Raw genomic sequence first — 22,336 nt, 5'->3', positions numbered from 1 at the left:
ATGGCATATCCAGGTGGGACTAAAATTTTGGTGAGAGATTGGGATGACATACCTGGGAATCTAAAACATAGAGATTCCAGAATTGCAGGATTTTAGAGTTAGAAGGGACCTCACAAATCATCTCTAAAAACTACTCTTCATAACCTATCATATAACTTGCCACAGAACCTCTATTTAAAGATCTACAATGACAAGAAAACCATTACCTCTTAAAGCATTCTATCATACTTGTTCATAGTTCAAACTTTACCAACATCAAACCTTAAGTTTGCCTCTACCCTTTTCTTAGTTCTGTTTTCTGGGATCAACATTTTAATCCCTTTTTCACATGGCACATGATAGCCATTCATCATTCCCCTTCTGCCCAGTCTTCTCTGGGCTAATTATCTGTAATTCTTTTATCTGATCCTCATATTTCATAATCTCAAGGCCCTACTTTATCCTACTTATCCTACTTTAGATTGTAGTATCAAAAATTGAACAGAATGTTCTGTAGTCTGAAGAAAGTAAAGAACAGAGTACTATCTCCTCTTAATTACTTGAAGCTAACTATGTCTTTCAAAATGTAGAACAAAATTACATTATGAACATGTCATCTATACCTTTATCCACTTCATTAATTTAACAACAACAAAAATAGTAAAGGGCAAGCATAGATCCCAAACTCCTTGGATTCCTGGAGTATAATGGAGTTCATGTGTAAATTCGACACTAGAGCATTAAAAACTACTCTTTGTATCTGGCCATTCAATAAATGATTGGTCCTTCTATTTGTATTTATATCAAGACTATAGCACTCTATCTTTTCCCCCCAATAATAGTTTGAGATATTTTATTAGATCCCTTGCATAAAACCAGGTAAATTAAATTTGCCACATTTTCTTTTTCTATAAGTTCAATATCACAATCAAAAGAAATTAAAAAGGGAAATGATTTTAGGTTGATATGACCTGTTCTTAATGAGGCTATTGTAGGGAGCCAAAACAATTATGGATTAAATTCCACTATATTCCCAAAATTTTAATGGGGCTCCAACAAAGAAAGTTTGGAGCAGACATGGATCAGTTTGAGTTATCTTTATTATCATATATATTAATCTGGTACACATGAGGCAAGGAGGATATAAAGTTAGTTTTAGAGACTGGCACAGAGTTCCTGAATCTGCAAGTCCCTCAATTCTTTCTTTTATTTACCTTCCTATGAATGAGTTTTTAATTAGGGTGGTAGATGATTTTTCTTGGGGTATTAATTATTCACTGTGTATATTTTCCCTCTCATATGTGGTATTCCAAGAAAAGGTAGCCAGAATATTTAATTACATTCTGAAGTTTTCCTTTTTCATTGTGTATGTGCATGTACACATGCACATGTACACATGTATTAGAGGTATGATTTTTACTAGTGAGCCAGAAGACAAAATTAGTTCAAAATAAAAGCATTTGATAAAATAGCAAAATAATACTTCCTTCTTTGATGTAGGTTAATTACAAACACTATCAATGGGAAGACAAAATTATTTTATTTTTCTCATTCTCTTTAGACAGTACTTATTTAGCTAAAAATTACATTCTCTAATGTAATTTTTCTTGCTTTTGTTGATGCATTCATGGCAAATTAGTTTTATTCTACTCAAAAGAATATGTTTTCCATATGGAAGGGGAAAAGGGCACTTTCAGGACTTAGTTAATATAAATGCAAACTATTGTGTGTTGCATGAAGTGTGATTTCATTTAATCATCCCTTCAGATAATGATGATGATCGTATTATTACTACTATATATAATATCCCAAAGACATCTAGGTGGTAGATAGAGCACTGAACTTAGAATCAGGAAGACTTATCTTTATGAATTAAAATCCAGTCTCAGACATTAATTAGCTTTGTGATTCTGAATAAATCACTTAAACTTGTTTGCCATAGTTTGTCATCTGTAAAACAAACTGAAGAAGAAAATGGAAATCACTCTACTGTCTTTGTCATGAAAACCCCAAGTGGAATCATAAAGAGTCAGAAATGATTAAAATTTAATACACAGTGAAAAAAAAGAAGTGCATGAAGTACAAAGGGACAGTTTAGATTTAGAACTGGGAGGAAACAAGGTAGGAAAAGTTTTCATAATGAAGTGATTCTTTAGCTGGACCTTGGCTGAAGGACAAGACTCTAAAAAATAGAAATGATAAGAGAATACACTCTGGGCATAAGAAAAATTTTATGAGAATACAAGAGGTAGGAGATTGAATACTGAATTTTGAGAAAAGAGGTTAGTTTATTTGACTGCAACTTACAGCAAATGAAAGGGAATAATATTAAATAAGACTGGAAAAATCAGATAATTAGAATCTCATCAGATACTGTGAACTCAGTAAATTGGAGAAATTGTTTTGATATAATAAGGATGGAAGTTTAGATAGGAAATCTAGGGCTTCTTTTTATATTCAACATTTCATAGTGTATAGCATACTGGATTTTTAATCAGGGAATAATTGAGTCAGTCACATCTTAGATGCTAATTATCCCTATAATCCTTAGGGGGAAAAAAAACCAAACAAACTTCTATAGGTTTTATTTTAAAGTTAAATTGAGCCTCCTCTCCACAATCGAGGGGAGAAAGGGGAATCTGCTATAAAAAAAATGTATAATCAAACAAAGTAAATTTCTACAGTGTCCATATCCATGAAAATTTGTATTATGCTGCACTTTATATTGTTCACTTTTATATTAGGAGGTGGATAACGTGTTCATCATTAGTGTTCTGCAATTGTGTTTTATATTATGATAATCAGAATTTCTAATTCTTTCTAAGTTGTTTTTAATATTTTTGCCATTGTACAAATCATTTTCTTAGTTCTGTTTCCTTTATTCTGTATCATCAGTTCTTAATCAAGAGGATAAAATAACCCAATAAAAACCTATCTCTTGGGAAACCTGCTGTATAATAGACAGTCATCATGAATTGTAGAAGCAAAAAATTATTTATCAACAACCGGTCAACTAGAATGGTTCTTTCAGAACCATTATAGAAACAAATTATTTCTAATGTTCAGAATTTACTCCTTTTCACCTTTGCCTTTTAGAATTCCTATTTTCAAAGAGAGCTCAATTCATACAACATCTCATAAAATCCTTTTTGTGATCCCCCTAATTATTAATGTTTTCTTTTTCCTCAAAAGATTGCTTATATTCTTATATAATTTATGCAGCTTATTCCTCTTATAGACATGTAAACTCTTTGATGGTAAGAACTGCTCTTGTTTTAATTTGTGATGTGTTGTTTTGGTTTTGTACTGCTAGTATCTGATGAAGCAACTTAGAACATACAATGAACAAAGCAAATGCTTTATCAATTTGAATTGAATTTATTAGATTAGCTTGGGTTGGAAAATGAGGCTCTGTAAATGTAGCTAGACTTGTTTTAGATGAAAGGAATAAAGTATAAAGAAAGTATAGGAGGGCTCACTATGGCTGGCAGGCTGGCAAATGAACCAAAGAGCCAGGGTCTTTTGCCATTCTTTGCCATTCTCTTTGCCATTCATTCTATAGTTGTTCTCTAGCTTGTCAGCCAGTGTCAGTTGTAGACTGTCCGGAACTGAACATAATATTTCAGTTGTAAACTGATAATGACAGAGTGCAGCAGGATTATTTCATGTTCCTGGAAGCTAGGCCTCTCTTAATATGGCACAAGATCATATTATCTTTTTGGCTGACTAAAGTTAAGAGGGCAAGGTTGCCATGTATTGGCGGGTGTTGGCGGGGAGAGGAAACAGTAACTTTTCAGGCCACTAGGATATCATTTAGTGCACTGCACCAGTAATGCATAAAATAAATTGTCCTATCATCTCAGGGTTAATGAGTGTCCTAAAAGTGCCAGTCTTACACCCAGGATAAAACTTAATGATAGTCTGGTTCAATGAATGCTAAGTATGTCCTCAGTGCTATAATAGATATTGTCCTTATAATGCTGACTTGCACAATTGTGCCCTTTAAAAATACATGCAGGTTTGTGATTCTGAGAACTGTAGATTTACATGGTAATAAAAGAATGATATTGAATCCTTTTAATAACAATGGGAAATTTGTTAACATTGTCTTAAAAATCACACAGTGTTTATATATGTAAACTATCAAAAAATAATATATTTGGATTTTTTTTTTCTATTCTAGTAAGACCAGATGTGTTTGAAATACTTTATACTATCATTAGCTATAAGAAAATCCATATTTTTTTTTTTCTATTTCATCATCAATATCTGGTTCCTTCACTTTGCCACAAACAAACAAACAAAATAACATCTACTATTTCCCCCTCATTCATTTTAATTTTTGTTAATATATATTTAATTCTATAATTATTTTACTAATGATCAAATTGCCAATGAGTAAGCACTCTGAGACCAGAGACAGCCTTTCATTTTTGTTTTTGTATCCCTGAAAAATGAGTGCTTATTAATTTAGTATGAATTGGATTGTGACTACTAAATGTAAAATAAGCTTATAAAATGCATAAAATGAATATAAAAAGAAACCCTAGATTTCCTATCCAAACATCCATACTTTTTATATCAAAACAATCCCTCCCATTTACTGAGTTCAGTGTCTGATGAGATTCTAATCAGTTGATGAATGGTTTGATTAAATTTGATAAATAACTCACATCTACTTTGCCTGAATTATTACAACAATCTTTTAAATAGTACCCCAATTTCTACTTTTCTTCTCTATTCCCTCTTCTAATCCATCATAAATTGTCATTTGAATTAAAGATGAAAAAAAATTATGCTAAAAGAGGATAAATAATCCATGGAAGTGTTTGGAGACATTGGCAAAACTTGACAAATTTGTTCAGAATGTTATACATAGGCCATAACACAGCCCTACTAAAAATCCCATTGGACATGTTTTCCCAGAAAAAGTAGTGCTCTCTTAAGGATACAAAGAATCAAACAACTGAGGATCTAGAGATCACTTTTGGCACATAAGTGCCAAAGTTTTTTGGATTACTTAATAACTTTTGACTATATTTATAGAATGTTTAACACAAATTTCAATTACTTTTCTTAGGTTAACAGGATTCCATCTGCCTCCACCTGTGACAAGTACCAAGTCTGTCTTCTCACTTCGCTTGACCAGTGATTTTGCAGTGAGTGCCCATGGGTTTAAAGTATATTATGAAGGTAAATGATGATCCTCACTTTCCACAAAATTGTTTGAAAGTTAACTCTAGAATTTAATGGTAACAAAAACATGTTAGGAAAATTAATTTTATTACAGAATAAAAGTTATGTTTTGTTTCTTCCATTTACATTGAATGTACCTTGTATGTACATTGTTATTTGTATGTGGTCTCCTCCATGACATATGAGCTATTTGAAGATAAATAATATATAGTATTTTTTTTCCTTTTTTAATCTTAGTGTTTAGAGCAGTGTCTGGCACATGGTAGGTACTTCATAAATTATATTTGACTATCAAACTGTTTTATGGGCAAATATTTCCTATAGTTGTACTTCTTAATATTAGATAAAATGTCCTTTTAAAAATTTAAATATATTTTGCCTTAATAATGGTAGAGATGGAAATTTCTGAGCTTTGTTTTCTTCTTGGGGGTTTGCTAAAAGGAGTTACTATTTAAAAATAATCTGTTTTTAACCTACAAAGAATTACAAATGGTTCCCAGTATTTTCCTATCCAGAACTATTTTCCTATCCAATATAAAAAGAAATTAATTTTACTAAAGTTTAAACTATGCTACATATACCTTTATAAAATAAATATTAGTTTTCAGAAAGGAAACTTCATAAAAATGTTTGTGTTATAAAATTATTAAGTGTAAAAAAATTAATTTTAGTAAATTTTAAAACATAATTAAAGTCAATTCTCTCCGTGCCATCTTAACACATTTCAGATATTCCCTTAAAGTACATATACCTCAGTATTTAAGTGCATTGCAATATTTGAGATATTTTCTTTTATTATTTTAATAGTTTTGTCCCCATATTTTCCATCTAAGTTAATTTCCCAAATACTTTAAAAATCGTCTGCTTTCCTGTTTGCAATTTATTTTGAGTATTACAATATGCATACCTATCAAATCCTATCTTTCCTTTTAATTTAATTTATGATGGAGAAAAAAATGTACATTAAAGCAAAACTTAATTATTTCTGGTAAGAAAAGTGACCATGACAAACATGTTTTGTATATAGTTGAGGTCTGTTTATCTTCTCAGTAAGTGATTTAGGTTCCCATCTCAAGAAATGTTACATTATAACAAATTAAATGTGATCCTTACATTTTATGGGAGTTTAGTTACCAGGTCCCATCACCATGAAGGAAATGCAGATGGATATGCATCAAGGTAGGTATTGTTATCTATAACTATGGCAAAGATGTCTGTGCTTCATTATTGCTTCTTATGGCATTATGTAACTTCCATTATGGAGTGAAATATTCACCTCATGAAGAGGACATTTACCTCAAAGAAGTTAACATTTATAACTAAGTTGATGAATATTTAATACCATTATTAGAGTTGACCTAATATTATGCTTCATATTTTAAACTGGGACATGAATAGCTCTAAAATAGGCAGTACTGACCTTATGTCTGGGCAGACTAGACAGTTTTGTATTTGACTTGACAGAGCTGGATAGGTTCCCTTTCTATAAAACCATTCCTCTTAGGCCTACTATGCGGCTTAAAATGTTCATATATTATTTCCTTAGGGATGAATTTTCTTTATAAAGCAAAGAAACATTTTCAATTACTACTCCCTTATTACAGTACTCACCTAAAAAATACTGAGAAATGAGAACTGTTATTGGTTAAATTTTGATTGTAAAACTGAGAAAAGTCTGGGACTATTGGCCATTTGGATAGTATAGTCAAGTAAGAACCTTCTGATAGTAGAGTACATTTGAAGGGCAATAGTTACTAGGAAAGAACATTAAAAAGGATAAATGGAAAATATAGGGAGGGAAGCAAAGATTTAAAAAAATATATATTTTAATCATGTAATTTCTGAATACATAATAGGTCTTCCATTTAAAAATGCAAAGAATCCAGTCATTCATTTATCAATTTATTTAATCTATATCACTGTCTATCATATATCTGTCTATTTGTCTGTCTGTCTATCAATATTAGGTCTCATCTCACTTAGACTCAAATTGCTGAAGCCAGTTCACTAAATGGTCTGATTTCACTGATCATTAACACTGAAACATTAATATACTACATTTCTGACAAGTTGGTTTATCCTTTCTAGGGCAGCTCAATAGCACTCCATGCTAAGGGTTCACTTATATTGGTCCCAGATGTAGGAAAGATATTTAATTTGCTTTATTCCTCCTACAGCTCAGAACTGCTCATTTGAAGAAATATATTAGCTTCTGCCTACACAGCAGAGGTTATACATGTGCTTTACAAGATCAAACCTATTAATCCATTTTTTACTCTTTATCACATTGTCAAACTCTCTCCATTGTACTCAAAATCTCAATCCTCTCCCTTCTTATTTAATTTCAATAAATCTCATTATTGAATACTATTCTTCTAATCTAAATCCATCATTTTACAAAGAGGAATCATTTCCTTTAGAGAAGAAGTAACCTGGCCTAAGGTCAAAACGAATATGTAATAGATTTGCATCCAAATCCTTCATTTCCAACTTCATTTTTATTTCTACTATAATAAATGACCTCATCTTTCATATCAATAAAAATTCAAGGTTATTCATCATGAGCCCATTTGATTTTCCTCCTCTCCAATCCACTAGTTCTCCTTTCTCCTCTGGCCTTTCTACTTCTGAGAAAACAGAATCTTTCTTCCTTACCAAAGTCAAGTTTCAATTCCATCCACGATTATATTCCAACCATCCTCTTCTATCTGTTCTGCATTTTCAGCTTTTTTTTCTCCATCAGACTCTATCCTTCAGACAATAAATACACTCAAATATCCCGACTTTTAAAAAATACAAGTGTTAATCTTAAAAACTATTACTTTCCTTCCCCTTATATTCATAGGTTAACTTCTTGAAAGAGTACCCATTCACTTTAACCTCTTCTGATATGACTTTCTTTCAAATTATATGACTGAAATAATACTACTGAAAAGCATCAATAACATCCCCAGCATTCAGTAAACTGATCTGGTATTTTTCTTTATTCTTTACTGTGTTTTTATTTCTTTGTAGGATATGATGAAGTTGACCACAATTCCCTTCCTTGACTTTTATCACTATAAAATCCTGACTAGATATCAACTTCTCTAATCATTCTTTCCATTAACTTATATATTTTCTTTCTCCTTATCCTGAACTATAAATTCCAGCATTCTCCTACCCCGACCAACCTTCTTATCCTTTACTCTTTTTTCCTTTTCTCTTTATACCCTCCATAAAGCATCTAGATGGCATAATAGATAAACTGTTGGGTATACTGTCAGTAAGAACTTATATCAAATGTGTCTCATACATGCACAGTTATGTGACCTTAGGCACATCACTTAACTTCTATTTACCTCAGTTTGCTACTTCCAGAAATATTGTAAGGATCAAATGAGATAATATTTGTAAAGTCCTTAGTTCAGACCCTGGTACATAGGAGGCACTATATAAATACTAGCCATAATTATATCTTGCAGTGATTATAATTTCTAAGCAAACTTAACTTTAACTTCTATTCAGATGACTCCCGAATTAAATCTATAGCTCCAACTCCTCTCCTAAGATTTTGATCCATATTTCCAACTGTCTGCTGTTTTTTTTAACTATCCCAACAATCTTTCAATTATTCATTTCTCAAAGTAAATCTATCAATTTCACTACAAAAAGAAGTTCCTCCTTCCATATTTCTTTTTTTTTTTTTTTTAGTACCTCTGTTCTCATATAGACTATGCTTTAAATATTGGACACATTTTAAAATCTTACCCTTCCCCTCATTTTCTATAATTACAAAGTTAAATCTCATTAATTCTGTTTCATTATCCAGAATAGCAATCTATTTCCTTTGGTAATATTTTACTTCAGATCCCATTCCTGATTATATTTTCTTGAATGCTAGTTTGTTTTTTTCCCCCTCTAAACTATTCTGCATAAACCATTCAGATAAATCTATACAATGTACAAATCAGAATATACATAGCTTCTATCATGGTAATAGCTTATCCAAGAACTGGTTGTCTACAATTTAAGTCCTATAATTTAAATCTAGTAATTTAATTCTAATATCTTTTAAGGTTTTTTCAGGAGTAATGCATTATGATAGATACTATTGGGAACAAAAAGGTCAAAAATAACAAAATATTTGGCTTGAAGATGCTTACATTCTAATTCTAGCATGTAACATTCATGGTAAAGGATAGTATGTTACAAAGTATATTTGATAGGAGGAATAAAGATTTAAATGAGATTCGGGAAAAATTTAAGAAGGCTTTCTTTCAATTTAGTTGATCAGGAGAAACTTCAAAGGGAGCTTGCATTTGATCTGGATATTGAAGGAGGAGAACTTCAGCACTTGAAAATGTGGTTGGTCCTATCTTTGTAGGGTATACTGCACCCAACCTGTGCTCCAAATAAACTCACCTACATGATCTTCCCTTTAAATCACATTCCACTTTCCAGCTACCCATGTTTGCACAAGCTAGTCCCTTTCTGGGAATGTTTTCCCTCATCAATTTTACAATTGGTAACCTTAGACTTGTACTAAGACTCAACTTAAATGATACCCTGTGCAATAACCCATTCTGATTCTCTGCCTCTTTGAAGTATTTAATATTTATTTTACACACATTTTAAATCTATTTACCTATGTATGTGTTTTTCACTACAACATGTGTCATAATTCAGAAATACTGCAGCTACCTATGAATGTAAGATCAAAGGAAAAATGATTTCCTAGTTTGGTCATATTAAAAAAGATACTGAATGAAATTAGAAAACTAGGTAGATCTTGGCAAGGGGTGGATGAGGAAACTCACACTGATGCAGATTAAGTTATCCTTGTGAATTTATTGTAAATGCCAAATGTATCCAAATAGAGCATACATGTATTTGCATAAACTTAGAAGAAAGAACATCCAAAAATAAGTGATTTTATTTAGTTCTACTCTGATATGAACTTTGCCCATTCTCACTACACCTCAATAGCTTAGATCAAAGCAATGAATTAATGGAAGCCTGGGTCAAAGAATTAAGGGGACTTAATTCTTTAATCACAGTGCTTCCTTGAAATTGTTAACTGTTCAAAAGGGTGATATACAGCACTTCCTTCCTTACAGAACCTTTTACTTTGGATGAATGGTAAAAGGACATGAAAAAGCAATTCAAAAGAAAAATAAAACAAAACAAGGAAATTTTAAAAAAAGAGATCCAAATTACTAGCAACAATAGAAATAGAAATGAAAGTAAATCTGATACCCTGCTTTATACCCATCAGATCCACAGATAAAAAAAGAAAAGAACAACTACTAGAAGATATGTGAAAAAGGTGCACTAATACAAGGCTTCTGAAATTTCCACTTGATCCCTTTTTGCCTGAGAAATTTTCACACAACCCTGGGTATATACATATATAAGAGGCCTACAAATCATTTACTGATAATAGATCATAAATATATTTATTTTAAAATAATTATTTCATATAAATATAAATTTACCATTTATTGAAGATAAAAGCAAATTTACATACTAATGAGATAGATGTGCTTATTTATTTTTACATAAAGGATTAAATCTTGGCCAAACATTTGATACCTTTTCCTGTTACCAATTTTTTTATGACCTCCACATTCAGTTAGTTGACCCCACATGGGGTTGTGATCTACAGTTTAAGAAGCTTTGCACTAATGCACCATTGGTGGAGTTGTAAATTGTTCCAAATATTCTTGGAAGCAATTTGATGACTCAAAAGGTCAAAAAATTATGGAAAAAACTATCAGGAATCATACAAACCAAGGAAAGAGGAAAATATTCCATGTGTGGAAAGGAATTTATACCTTTGTTGTAGTAAACAATTGCAAACAAAGGGGAGCATCATCAATTGACAAACAGCTGAACAAATTATGTATGTGATGTAATGGTTTATTATTGCAGTATAAGAAATGATAGAGTGGATGGATTCAGGGAAGCTTAATAAGACTTAATGAACTAGTGAAAAATGAGGTGAACAAAAGTAGGAGATTATGTTTTTTTTTTTGTTTTTTTTTTAATGACCACAACATGGTAAAAACAATACAACTTTAGAATAATCCTGAATGATCAATTCAACTTCAAAAGGCAAATACTTGTCAATTTTTAACACTAATAGACTACACATACAGAAAAAGGCCAATTTTTTAAGATATGGCCAATGTGTAAATTTGTTTTAATTATGTTTACTTATTTAGGGTTTTTTTGTTTTGCTATTTGGAATGGAGAATTTTAGGGTGAAGGAGAAAGTGAAAGTGATTTCCCCTAAATAACAAAAAAAGAAAAAAAGAAAGAAATGAATATTTTTAAAACGATCCTTTAAAAGACCAGATAGCAAGAATTTTTGGAATGTTATGTTGTGTTATATGTTATATATTATTTATACTAATTCTATATTAATTAATATGCTTTTATATATACATACATATACATGAAGTTATAGATAATAAGAAATTTTAGCCTTAGACATAATCCTTATTTTTATTCTTTGTATATAAAAATTTTCATCGTTGTCAAATACAGAATAAAAAAATTAAAATTCTATAATATTTATCAAGTCATTGTTTACTGTTCCACATCCAATTAGAAGAAATTGAGTTCTTCTATATCTTCTCTTAAGATGATACATCATCCTATTAATAGCTTTTTCTTTTCCTTTTAAAGTTAAGAATGATTTCATGAACTTCATTAAATAACAGAACAAATACAGACTGGAAAATGAAATAACTTATTCTTACTAATACTCCTTAAATTTCATTAGGGACCTTTTTTGACATTTTGTTTTCCATAATTACACTATAAAACATTATATATATATATTGTATATATAAAGTTTTGAGTTCCAAATTCTCTTTCCATTCCTACTTCCCTCTCTGAGACAATAAGCAATCTTATATAGATGGATGTTGAATTCCTAGATATGATGTTGCTACTGCTCATTATTTTACTTTTCCAATTTATTATTGTGAATATTTAAAAAGTTGAAATGGGGAATGCTAATATCTTTGAAATGCTGTTTTCTGATATTTCAGAAAAGTGAGAGATTCCCAATTGCTTCTATTTGTTCCCCATTGATGCCTGCCATGTCAAAATCAAGCAATATGGAAGGTCCTAACTCCGATCATATATGTGTGCTTTGTCCTTAGTTTTTACCTCTTTTTACATTTTAAGTCTGACTCCTTTTTTCAAAATCTTTTTGATTGTGCCATTTGCAGTAAAATAAATTCTTCTATCTTAATTTTTTTTCTCTTATTCCATAGCATCTTTTATAAAAAACACTTTTCCTCAAAAATTTCTCATACATTATCTTGTGAAAGTGTCAACTCGTAACTCTGAAAAGAGATAACATAAAATGAAGAGTTACATTCAAGTCCTATCTTTGACATGCACTGGCAAACTAACCTTAGGCTTGGGCTCCCATGTAACTACAAGTTTACAATTTACAGAATAAATTCAGATATGCTTTAGTACATGAAATTTTTCTGTCTGGAAATTCCTTATACTATTAATATTACAGGCTACAAAATTACAGAAGGAAGTCCTCATGCCTAGACTTTTTCTATTGTTTTTATTCTTAATAAAAAACAAAAGAACCGGACTAATCTCATCAAAAATTATTATAGATTTCTTTCAACTTTCCATTTTTTTCATATTTTATTGATGTTTATTTTATTATAATATGTTTGTTTTTGGGTTAAGAAAGATATAGATTTTAATTCCAGCTCTAAAATTCCCTAACTTTGTGATTTGGGACAAAATATTTCACCTCTCTGAGTCTCTGCTTCCTGTTCTTAAAAATGAGTATAATAATATTTTTAGCACATGTATCACAGTTGTTATGAGGGTTAAATGAAATAATATATATTAATGTTTTACAAACCACAAGTGGTATACATAACACATCATAGACATTTCTATGTCATAGGCACTTAATAAATGAATTATTTTTGTTCTAGCCAGGAATTCTGAAGGTCTGCCCCTCTCAGTTGATTCTTTTGTAAAGGCACACTAGGCTCATCTTTTGCCTCAATTCTTACTTAGTCTTTAACTACTGAAAGTGCATTGCCTCAGACAAACTGAGACACGGGAGAGACTTTGGCTTAAAAAGGCCATGGTTTCCTACTGTATCCTGGGTCATTGCCACTTATCTTGACCTATGTCTTAACCATTGGACTCTGATGGCTCTGAAGGAAAGACTGAAGCTAATGAATCTGCACAGGTCTGTCTCTTTTAAATGCAATTTACTTTCAACTCAAAACATCACCCTCATAAAGTCACTGATCCTTTTCAATGAAGAATGAAATCAATAAATGCCTGTTTAATTGAATTAGATTGACTATATAACAGGTGTCAATTATGAGGAATTAAGATATTTCATTAAAAGATTTTTTTAAAGTTTGCATATATCCTTAGGAAATAATTTCTTTTTGATATTTCTTGGTGTCAGAAGGTGGTAACATTTTAAAGATGATCTATTATCTTCATTTTAGCTATTTCATTTTTAAAAGATGATAAAGGTGAGGGTGGGAAAAGAAAAGATAATATATAGGGACATAATTATGTTCTATGAAATTCTCAAATTGAAATCTTTCAAATCACTATTTCTACCAGCCTTTTTCTATTCTCAATCAGTAAATGTTAATCTGGATTGTTTCACAATACGGGATAAATGATCCTAATTCAATACATTTTGCTCTTATACAATGGCAGGGATGGTTATCAAATCAGGTTCAATTTTATTTTTTTCCTCTCTTGAATACTGGATAATGATAGCATGGAATAATGAGCTTATTCTGTTTTCCCCCTGTAATTATCTTTAGTCAAATGGAAAAATGAATCAAAATTTCTAGTGTTAGCCATGATCTTTATTTGCAAGGAATCTATGTAGGATATGAAAAGAGCTAAAGGAAAAAAATGCAATATGTCATTCCAGAAGACAGAGCAATTTTGATGCAATTACCTATACTTTGAAAGACATTCAAGTTTAAGGAATGTGGATCTAATATATATCTTGGATATTATCAATCTATCTAATCTATATCTTATGAGAATAATAATACTTCCCTATGGAAATATAGGAACTTGTTGGTGACATAGAAATATATCAAAATAAGGTAGATAATAAATGATTTAAATCTTGGAAGAATTAATCATTGGCACTTAAAGTCCTTCAAAATCTTGTTTTAGCTTATTTTCCCAGGTTTGTTACCCATCCTTTCAAATACAGTTTATTCCAATTGAAGTGACTGAGTTACTACTTTCTTGTAGCATTTCATCTTTTAAGACATATAGATTCTTTTTTCATTGCAAACTAAGTGATCACTGACAAACTTAACAATTTTAACATACTAAACACAAGAAAAACTTATACAGGAAAATATGAACTGTCGTATAGTTGTTTACACAGTTTGCATATGTGTGAATAATTTTTGTGTATAATTGTAAGACCTATCATACTAATAAACTCTCTTAAAGCCTTGTTGAGGCAACACCATGATATCTAGAAGGAGACAGTGTCTGTCCTGGTATTAGAAAAACCTTAATTTAAATCTGAACCCAGCTATTTAGGTTTGATCTTGAACAAGTCAATTTAACCCTGTTGGCCTCCAGCACCACCAGTCACCTCCAGTCCCACTTCCTCACATACATTGGTTGCCTCCTTCCTCAATTTTATCCAATTTGTTTAAAAACAGCAACAACAAAAAAAATTATGAATTGTCATAATTTTTATGAGCACTCATTTAGGAAAATTCCTAACATTTATTCTCTACTTAAGTTTACGTTTATTTCCATCTGTAATAATGCCCTGGTCTCTGTGTTAGTGAAACAAAATCTAGTTTGCTGGAAACATTTGCAGAGAGAAGCAACACAATTATTACAGTTTGTATTGATCGAGGTAGGGGCTATTGCAGGAAAAGTTGTGGGAGAAGGTTAATCCTTCCTTTTCACTTTCCTCAACCTAGATTTTCTGCTCTAAGATGCCTAAGGAGTCAATCAAGGGGATAGAATGGAAGAAGAATTGCTTAATCACCTTCAATGTGTCAAGTATTTTGCTAAGCATTTTATAAATATTATCTTATTGAATTCTCTCCTCTGTATCTCTCTTCAGTACTTCCCAAATGGCTGTTATACTACATCTGCTGCAATATCAATCCATTCTCAACTCACTTGAAAATTTAAAGAAGATGCCTTGTGTGTGGTCAGGTTTCTTTCTACCTAATCAAACACTATTGAGACTTTTCTCCACTTAGGCAAAGGACTTAAAGTAATTGATAGGTTAACAAATAGGTTAATTATCACTTACTTTGAGTAGGGAAATCTCTCCTATGAGACAAGGAAGTAAGGGGGGAGAAGATTAAGTTGTGAAAGAAGAATGTATGTCCCTTATTGCAAGTTGAAAGTAAAGTTGCCACTCAAAGGATCAATTCTATTCTTAATCAACAGTTTCCCCCTTCTTAGCAACCCTAGTAACCCTTGTTCATAGAGTCCTATCATTGCTGGCAGACATAGTACAGAAACAACTTAGTTCATTTAAGCTTCTGAATTCAAGGGACCCATTAGCCTTAACATTCCTTGAAGAAGGTCTGTGCTATCACACTTTGCATTGTAAAATGAAGAACATGACATAAAGACTTAGGACTAGTATTAAGTAGCTTTTCAGGTATTTTATTAAACTTGTGAAGGCCATCTTGGAATTTGAAAGTCCTATTATATTTTTCATTTGAAATTCCTTTTATATATAATATTGATTCAATTAATCAATTTTGTAACCCTTGTTATAATTCCTAAGATCTCATAAAGAATGGTCTCAGTTTTCTCAGCAAAGTATAATGCAAGTTCTTCTGTTAATAAAAAAGAGAAAAGCAAATAGTTTGGCACAGGTATCATGGGGTCAGGAAAAAGTTTCATATAGGAGGTAGCTCTTGACATGAATCTTGACAGACACCAGGATTCACAAGAAAACAGTATGGTGAAAGTGACTTCCAGGCCTATGGGTTGTGGATAGGGAAACCATTGCCAAGTTATGAGGAGTTAAGAATTCAACAGATTGATGTTGGAATCTTTACAAACTGTTAAGTCATTAGAGTTGATAGAGACAATAATTATCTAATTTAGCATGATTCATTATGATTGATTTGATCCTACGAGAAGATGTTATTGGCCAGAACTTGAAACAAGGTACTAAGTACAACTGATAGAAACAATGCTTGTGTTCACACCTTTAGAGAGCTCATATAAGCAAGAAAGAAGTATTTAAGTACTCACTGGAGTTCACACGTTTGGGAAATTTCAGAGTTTAGTATGAGATATCCAAATTCACACCTCCTGAAGCTCTATTTATGCTCCTTCTCCGAGAGTGGGATTGTGGGATATCTCCCTTAAATGATTCAGTTGCCAACTGAAAATATCATTATTGACAGGATAGAACCTGAAAAAACTATGCAAAAATAATTATTGGCAGTAACATCAAGAACAGCTGTTACCAACGAGTAGCTCCACCATCCTTTGTATTAAACTGTGATTCTTCAGGCCAGCTGTTCTTTCAACTAAAGCATATGCAGAACTTATCTGCCTCCTCCTACTCTCCTTCCTCATGGCAGAATTTATCATTGCAAGACACTTTTCTTTAATTGTGTTTAGTTACTTATTTTTTAAATTAAATTAGACCTGGATCAACTTGTTCCATAATGCATTAATTGTATAAACCAAACTGTAAAAATCTACAACCTTAAGCCTGAGGGGAAACTAAAAGTTCTAAACCTGCCATAATAATCTATTAATTACTAGGGCTGATAAAGAGCCATCCAAATAAAGTCTAACAACATCTAGCAAAGAAAATTCTACAAACAATAAAGAAATGGTTAGTGAAAATTCAGGAAAAACAACAATAACAATAGTATAAAAACAATAATAATGGCTAGCTTTTACATAGTGCTTTAAGATTATAAAGTATCTCAATCTATGTTTTTGATTCTTACAACAATTCTAGGAAGTTGGTGAAATTATTGTTTTGATCTACATAAGAGGAAACTAAGGCAAACAGAAGATAAAAGATTTTCCAGGGCCACGCGTCTGAGGCTGGATTCAAACTTAAGTCTTCTTGACTCCAACATTCTAATACTGCACAAAATAGAGGAACTAGTGCAACTTTATCATGGAACAAATTATACCAGGCTATCCTCATTTCTAATACCTACAGAATTATTAAACAGGAAGGTCGATAGAATGACAAGATGAAAACTGGATAATAGTATAATTAGACAAGTCAGCAATCATCTATTGATCGCTTAATATGTGGCAGGTCTTGTGATAAGAAATGGGGAAACACAGGTAGTCTTCTGGTATAAAGAATATTTTAAGCTAATAAACAATCTAATTCAATTAAATGTATCTTAGCTGAATGATAAGAATCCAAAAGCAATTGTAAATGCTTTGATTTAAATATGGTAACAGAGTTCCAGTGGAGCAGTCCCAGAGATTTGTGATTAAACTTGTGCTTTTAACATTTTAATCAATAATATGGAAAAAAAGCATAGATGGAATTTTTATCAGATGATATCAAGCTGGGAGATATAGCCAATTTACTGGAAAATAAGAGTCAGACTCCAAGAAGATCTTGATAGATTAGAGTCTCAGGAAGGATCTAATAACTTGAAATTCCATTGGATAAATATGAAAATTTACACTTGGGTTCACTAAATGGAATTCAGAGGTATGAAATAAGGGAGGCAGGGTGAGTTAGTGCTTTTTTGTTTGTTTGTTTGTTTTCCAAAGGCCTCTTCATGTATATCCTGGGCTATATTAAGAGAGATACAGCTTCCAGTAATTTAAAAAAAAAAAAAAAAAAAAAAAAAGGTTAAAATCTCTATATATCCTGACCTAGTCAGACTACAATTGGAGTTTGGTGCTTAGTTTTAGACAACATAGTTGTCATTTAGCAATGACAAGAAAAACAAGACAGTATCCAAAAGGTGGCAGCCAAGATGAGTATAAGTTTAAAGTTACTTTGGGATTGTTTAACCTGGACAAGAGAAGAATGAATTGAAAGCATTATATTGGTCTTCAAGCATTTGAAATACTGTCCTATAGAAAAGAGATTTGTTAGGATTAGCTCTAGCAGGAAAAATTCAGAGCAAAAAATTGAAATTAAGAGAAAAATTCAGGCTTAGCTCAGAGGTCTTAAATGTAAGTTGAATGACAATTTGTCATGTAGAATTTAGTGAGGATTTTTTGGGATATAGATTAAACTAAATGGCTGGTGAGGTTTTTTCAAACTCCAATTCTGTGATTTTACAAGTCTATGACCCCAGTTTTGATATTTACCTAAGATTTCCTATACTCTTACAATTTAACAGACCCATTGACCTTTTAGCTGCTCTTTCTATATATCACACTCCATCTGCTGACTGAACATTTTCACCAACTCTTGCTTATGCCTGGAGCACCGACCTTTCTCATCTCTGCTCTCTGGCTTCCTTCAAGTCTCACCTTGTGAAAGAAAGCTTTCTGCAGCCTCCATTATTTTAATGGCTACCCTCAACTTATTTATTCTGTGAACACAAATCTTGTGTTTACATACATTTATGCATGTTGTTTTCCCCATTAAATGCAATAATTATTTATGATAATAGATTGCTATTTTATGAGCAATAATTATTTTTTACTTTTCTTTGTATCCTTAGCACTTAAGACAATGTCTGGGTCATAGTAAAATACTTAATAACTGCTAATTGACAACAATAAAGCAACAAGAAGAAAAAAACTGTGCCTCTTAAAAACTTTTAATAACAAGAAAATATGTGTAAATGCCTCTAAAATATGATTTTACAGAAATAGATATATATATATCAACTACCATTTCATGATAAATAAGTGAGAGTGAAATGCATTGTGATTATATGGATTTATGATTTCATAAAATACATACACACATATTTCTCTTATCTCCTCAAATTAGTTTATTAGGTCTTTTTTTTTTCCTAGAACACTTTGGTTCTCTCCTTTTCTATCATTGCTCCCTACATGGTGTTATGTTCTTATACAATATTTGTCATATTTTTTGACAACCCATATCCCAAAGAGAATATAAGATGCTTGAGGATTGTGTTGTTCTTTATCATTGTATCTCCAGCACTTACCATTTATGAATACATTTCACATAGCAAATACTAGCAAAATACAAATATTTGTTAATTTCAGTTGAATTTCATAGCAATATGGTTCAATAAAAGGGTAATATGTTGCAGTAGATGAAAGTAGCCTGGAGCCATGAAGACTTGAATTTCAGTCCTGCTTCTAATATACACAACCTGTATCATCCTTGCAGTCACTTAATCTTTCAGTGTTCCAGAAACTTAGAATCTCTAAAAGAGTGTAGAGAGAGTGCTAGACTGATTAGATAGTAGTTTTCCTTATTCATGAATTCCTTCTCACTGAAATAAAATCTAAATTATCCATATGCCTTTGGAACAAACATGTTGCTTTATAATACAGAACTGGGAACTTGCAAGGACTTAAATTGCATCTACCCAGCAATTCCTGAACCTTATAATCTTCATGCACATGTATAAATGGTAACACTAATAATAGCATTTAAATAGTACTTCCTGTGTGCCCAGCATTGTGCTAAGAACTTTATAAATATTATATCTATTGATACCTACAGTAACCCTGAAAGATAAATTGCTTTATAGTCCCCATTTTGCAGATAAAGAAACTGAGATAAACATTGGTTGAGTTGCCATGGTCACAAAACTAGTAATATCTGAGATCAGATTTAAACTCAGATATTCCTAACTCTAAGCTGAGTGCTCTGCCTAATACATGTTCTAGATGCTAGTGGTAAGGACTTATAGATAATAAGGAAAGAAGGAAAAAGAGCTTAATTCAGTGTTGTTATTCTAATCAGCAAAAATAGACTGCTTTTTAAGGATGTATCCTAAATACTGAAGTATTAATTATGAAATACTCAATATTCATTTTCAAGTCAAGTCAATAACCACTTATTAAACACCTGCTATGTGGCCAAATGCTGTGCTAAGTATTGAGAATACAAAACTGTTCTGGGCCAGAATTTGAAACAAGGTGCTAAGTCACTGGAATTGACAGAGAGAATGCTTATGTACTTAGTTCACACCTTTAAGAGAGTTTACACATTAGAGTTCACACCTTTAGAGAGCATATAAGCTGGGAGCCTCAACTAGGATTGACTTCAGGAGATTCACAAGTCAGAAACCCACAAGCCCACTCTCTGGGAGGCAGAGTCAGATTCATTCCAACTTCATCTTTGTGCTAGCTGGAAACATTGGGAGGACGAGAGGCTGAAGCTGGCAAAGGCAAAGGACTAGCGGCAAGAGCTCTTGGAACTTCTTTCTTTCCTTCCTTTCTTCCTTCCCTTTCCCTTTCTTCCTTTCTTTGATTTCCCTTCCTTCCTTTCCCTTCCCTTCCTTCTCTTTTCCTTCCTTCTTTCTTCATTTTTTCCTTCCTTCCTTCCTTCCTACTTCCATTCTAGAGAATTAAAAATTTCTGAGGGGTTGAACAAACCCATCATCCACTAACTCCATATGAATTAGACAGTATAGTGTGACTTGATAAGACACTTGATATTAATTTCTTTACCTGCAAAATTAAGAAAATAAGCAACTAATTTACAATGATGTTGGGGAGGATCAAATGAAATATTATGAAATAATTTTGCAACTTAACGGATCTATGTGAATATCAGTTTATAATAATAATACTGCTACCATAAATTGACACTTAAAATCTAACCAGATTCAAGACATGTCTTTCAATATTTCACAACATTATAAATTCTACTCTGGATTTTAAGAATTTCTTTGATAATTTGGAATCCTTCTTAAGATAGTATTTTAAATATACTGTTTTCCTGTTTTTGTTCCTGAAAAAAAATGGTATTAATATTTCCTTTGTTCCACAAGCACTTCCCTTAGCTAGCTTGTTCAAATTAACCATTGTGTTTGGTAAGCAATATTTGGACTAACAGGATTAAGAATATTGGTCAGTGGCCAGATCTCTAGCAACATCATTTACAAGCTTTCATAACATCTCCATATTGAAACATCAAAAGAGAGACATTCTCTCCTTCCTTATCTTCATTTTTTCCCCTCCTAGCGAGGTTTGGAAAAAAATATTGTTTGGTAATTTCTTTCTATTTATGAACAAAAGTTAACCTAATATACAAGACCAAATAAAAAACTTTTCATTTATTAATCTGTTTTTTTTTCTTTCAATGTCAAAGCATAATATTTATTGCAAATGAAATCCCATTCATTTCTCTAAGAAGTCTACACCAAGAGTAGATAAAAATGGCTTCCAGGAATCCGTACCTATTCACAATATCCATCAATATGGGTTTGATGGGAGTCTGAGAGTTATTTGAAGCATAGGATATTTCTGCAACAACACATGGTGAACGAAGTAAAGCAACCCCTCCATCCCACTTTTAGTACTAAAGACAGATTCCCCTTTAAGGGCAGCTCTCCTTATGCAGTAAAATTGCAAACATGAAGAAAACTGAGAAAAGTACTACTTAACTAATTAGTACTTCTAATATGATTTCTGTAACATATTTTTCAGTTTGTTGGAGCATAAAATATTATAGATTATTCAACTCAATTGAAAGGAAAACATTCAGGGAGGAAAAGAAAAGTTCTGCTCTTACAATCATATTATTATTGAATAGATAGCAGATCAAAAGAACACAATACATTAAATTTTCTTTTACATTTCTGATACACGCATATTCTTTGAAACTATATTATTTAGACATCTACAAAGCAAATTATTTGGGATTGCATATCTGAATCAAAATATATGTTAAATATTCAACAATTAAAATAGAAGTAGCATAGAGTAGAAGATTCTTGTATTTGAAGTAAGAAAGTTCTGGGTTCAAATCCTTCTGACTACTTATTTAATTGATTAATAATAATGATAATGATAAAAATAGCTACAATTTTCATAGCTCTTTAAGGACTTCATAGTATTCTATGTATCTTAATTCATTTAATCCTCATTTTATAGTTAAAGAAACTATATCACAGTAGTTAAATGATTTGCCGAGGGTCATATGACTAGAAAATATATTAGCAAATCACTTTTCCTCTATGTGCCTAAGCCATATAGGGCT

General features: G+C 31.6%; 1 protein-coding gene across 2 annotated transcripts in view; it reads left to right on the top strand.

Annotated features, from left to right (window-relative positions):
* Positions 1-22,336, top strand: part of CSMD3 (CUB and Sushi multiple domains 3) — a 1,575,929-nt gene that overhangs the window by 252,919 nt on the left and 1,300,674 nt on the right. For both annotated transcript variants that reach the window (XM_031954893.1, XM_031954946.1), the window contains exon 3: positions 5,060-5,172. In XM_031954893.1, coding sequence (XP_031810753.1) covers positions 5,060-5,172 — 113 coding nt within the window. The remainder of the gene's footprint in view (positions 1-5,059; positions 5,173-22,336) is intronic.

Source organism: Sarcophilus harrisii, chromosome 1 (genome assembly GCF_902635505.1).
Source record: "Sarcophilus harrisii chromosome 1, mSarHar1.11, whole genome shotgun sequence".
NCBI lineage: Eukaryota > Metazoa > Chordata > Mammalia > Dasyuromorphia > Dasyuridae > Sarcophilus > Sarcophilus harrisii.
The sequence above is the reverse complement of the archived record's forward strand: the minus strand, read 5'-3'. Positions and strand labels throughout refer to the sequence as shown.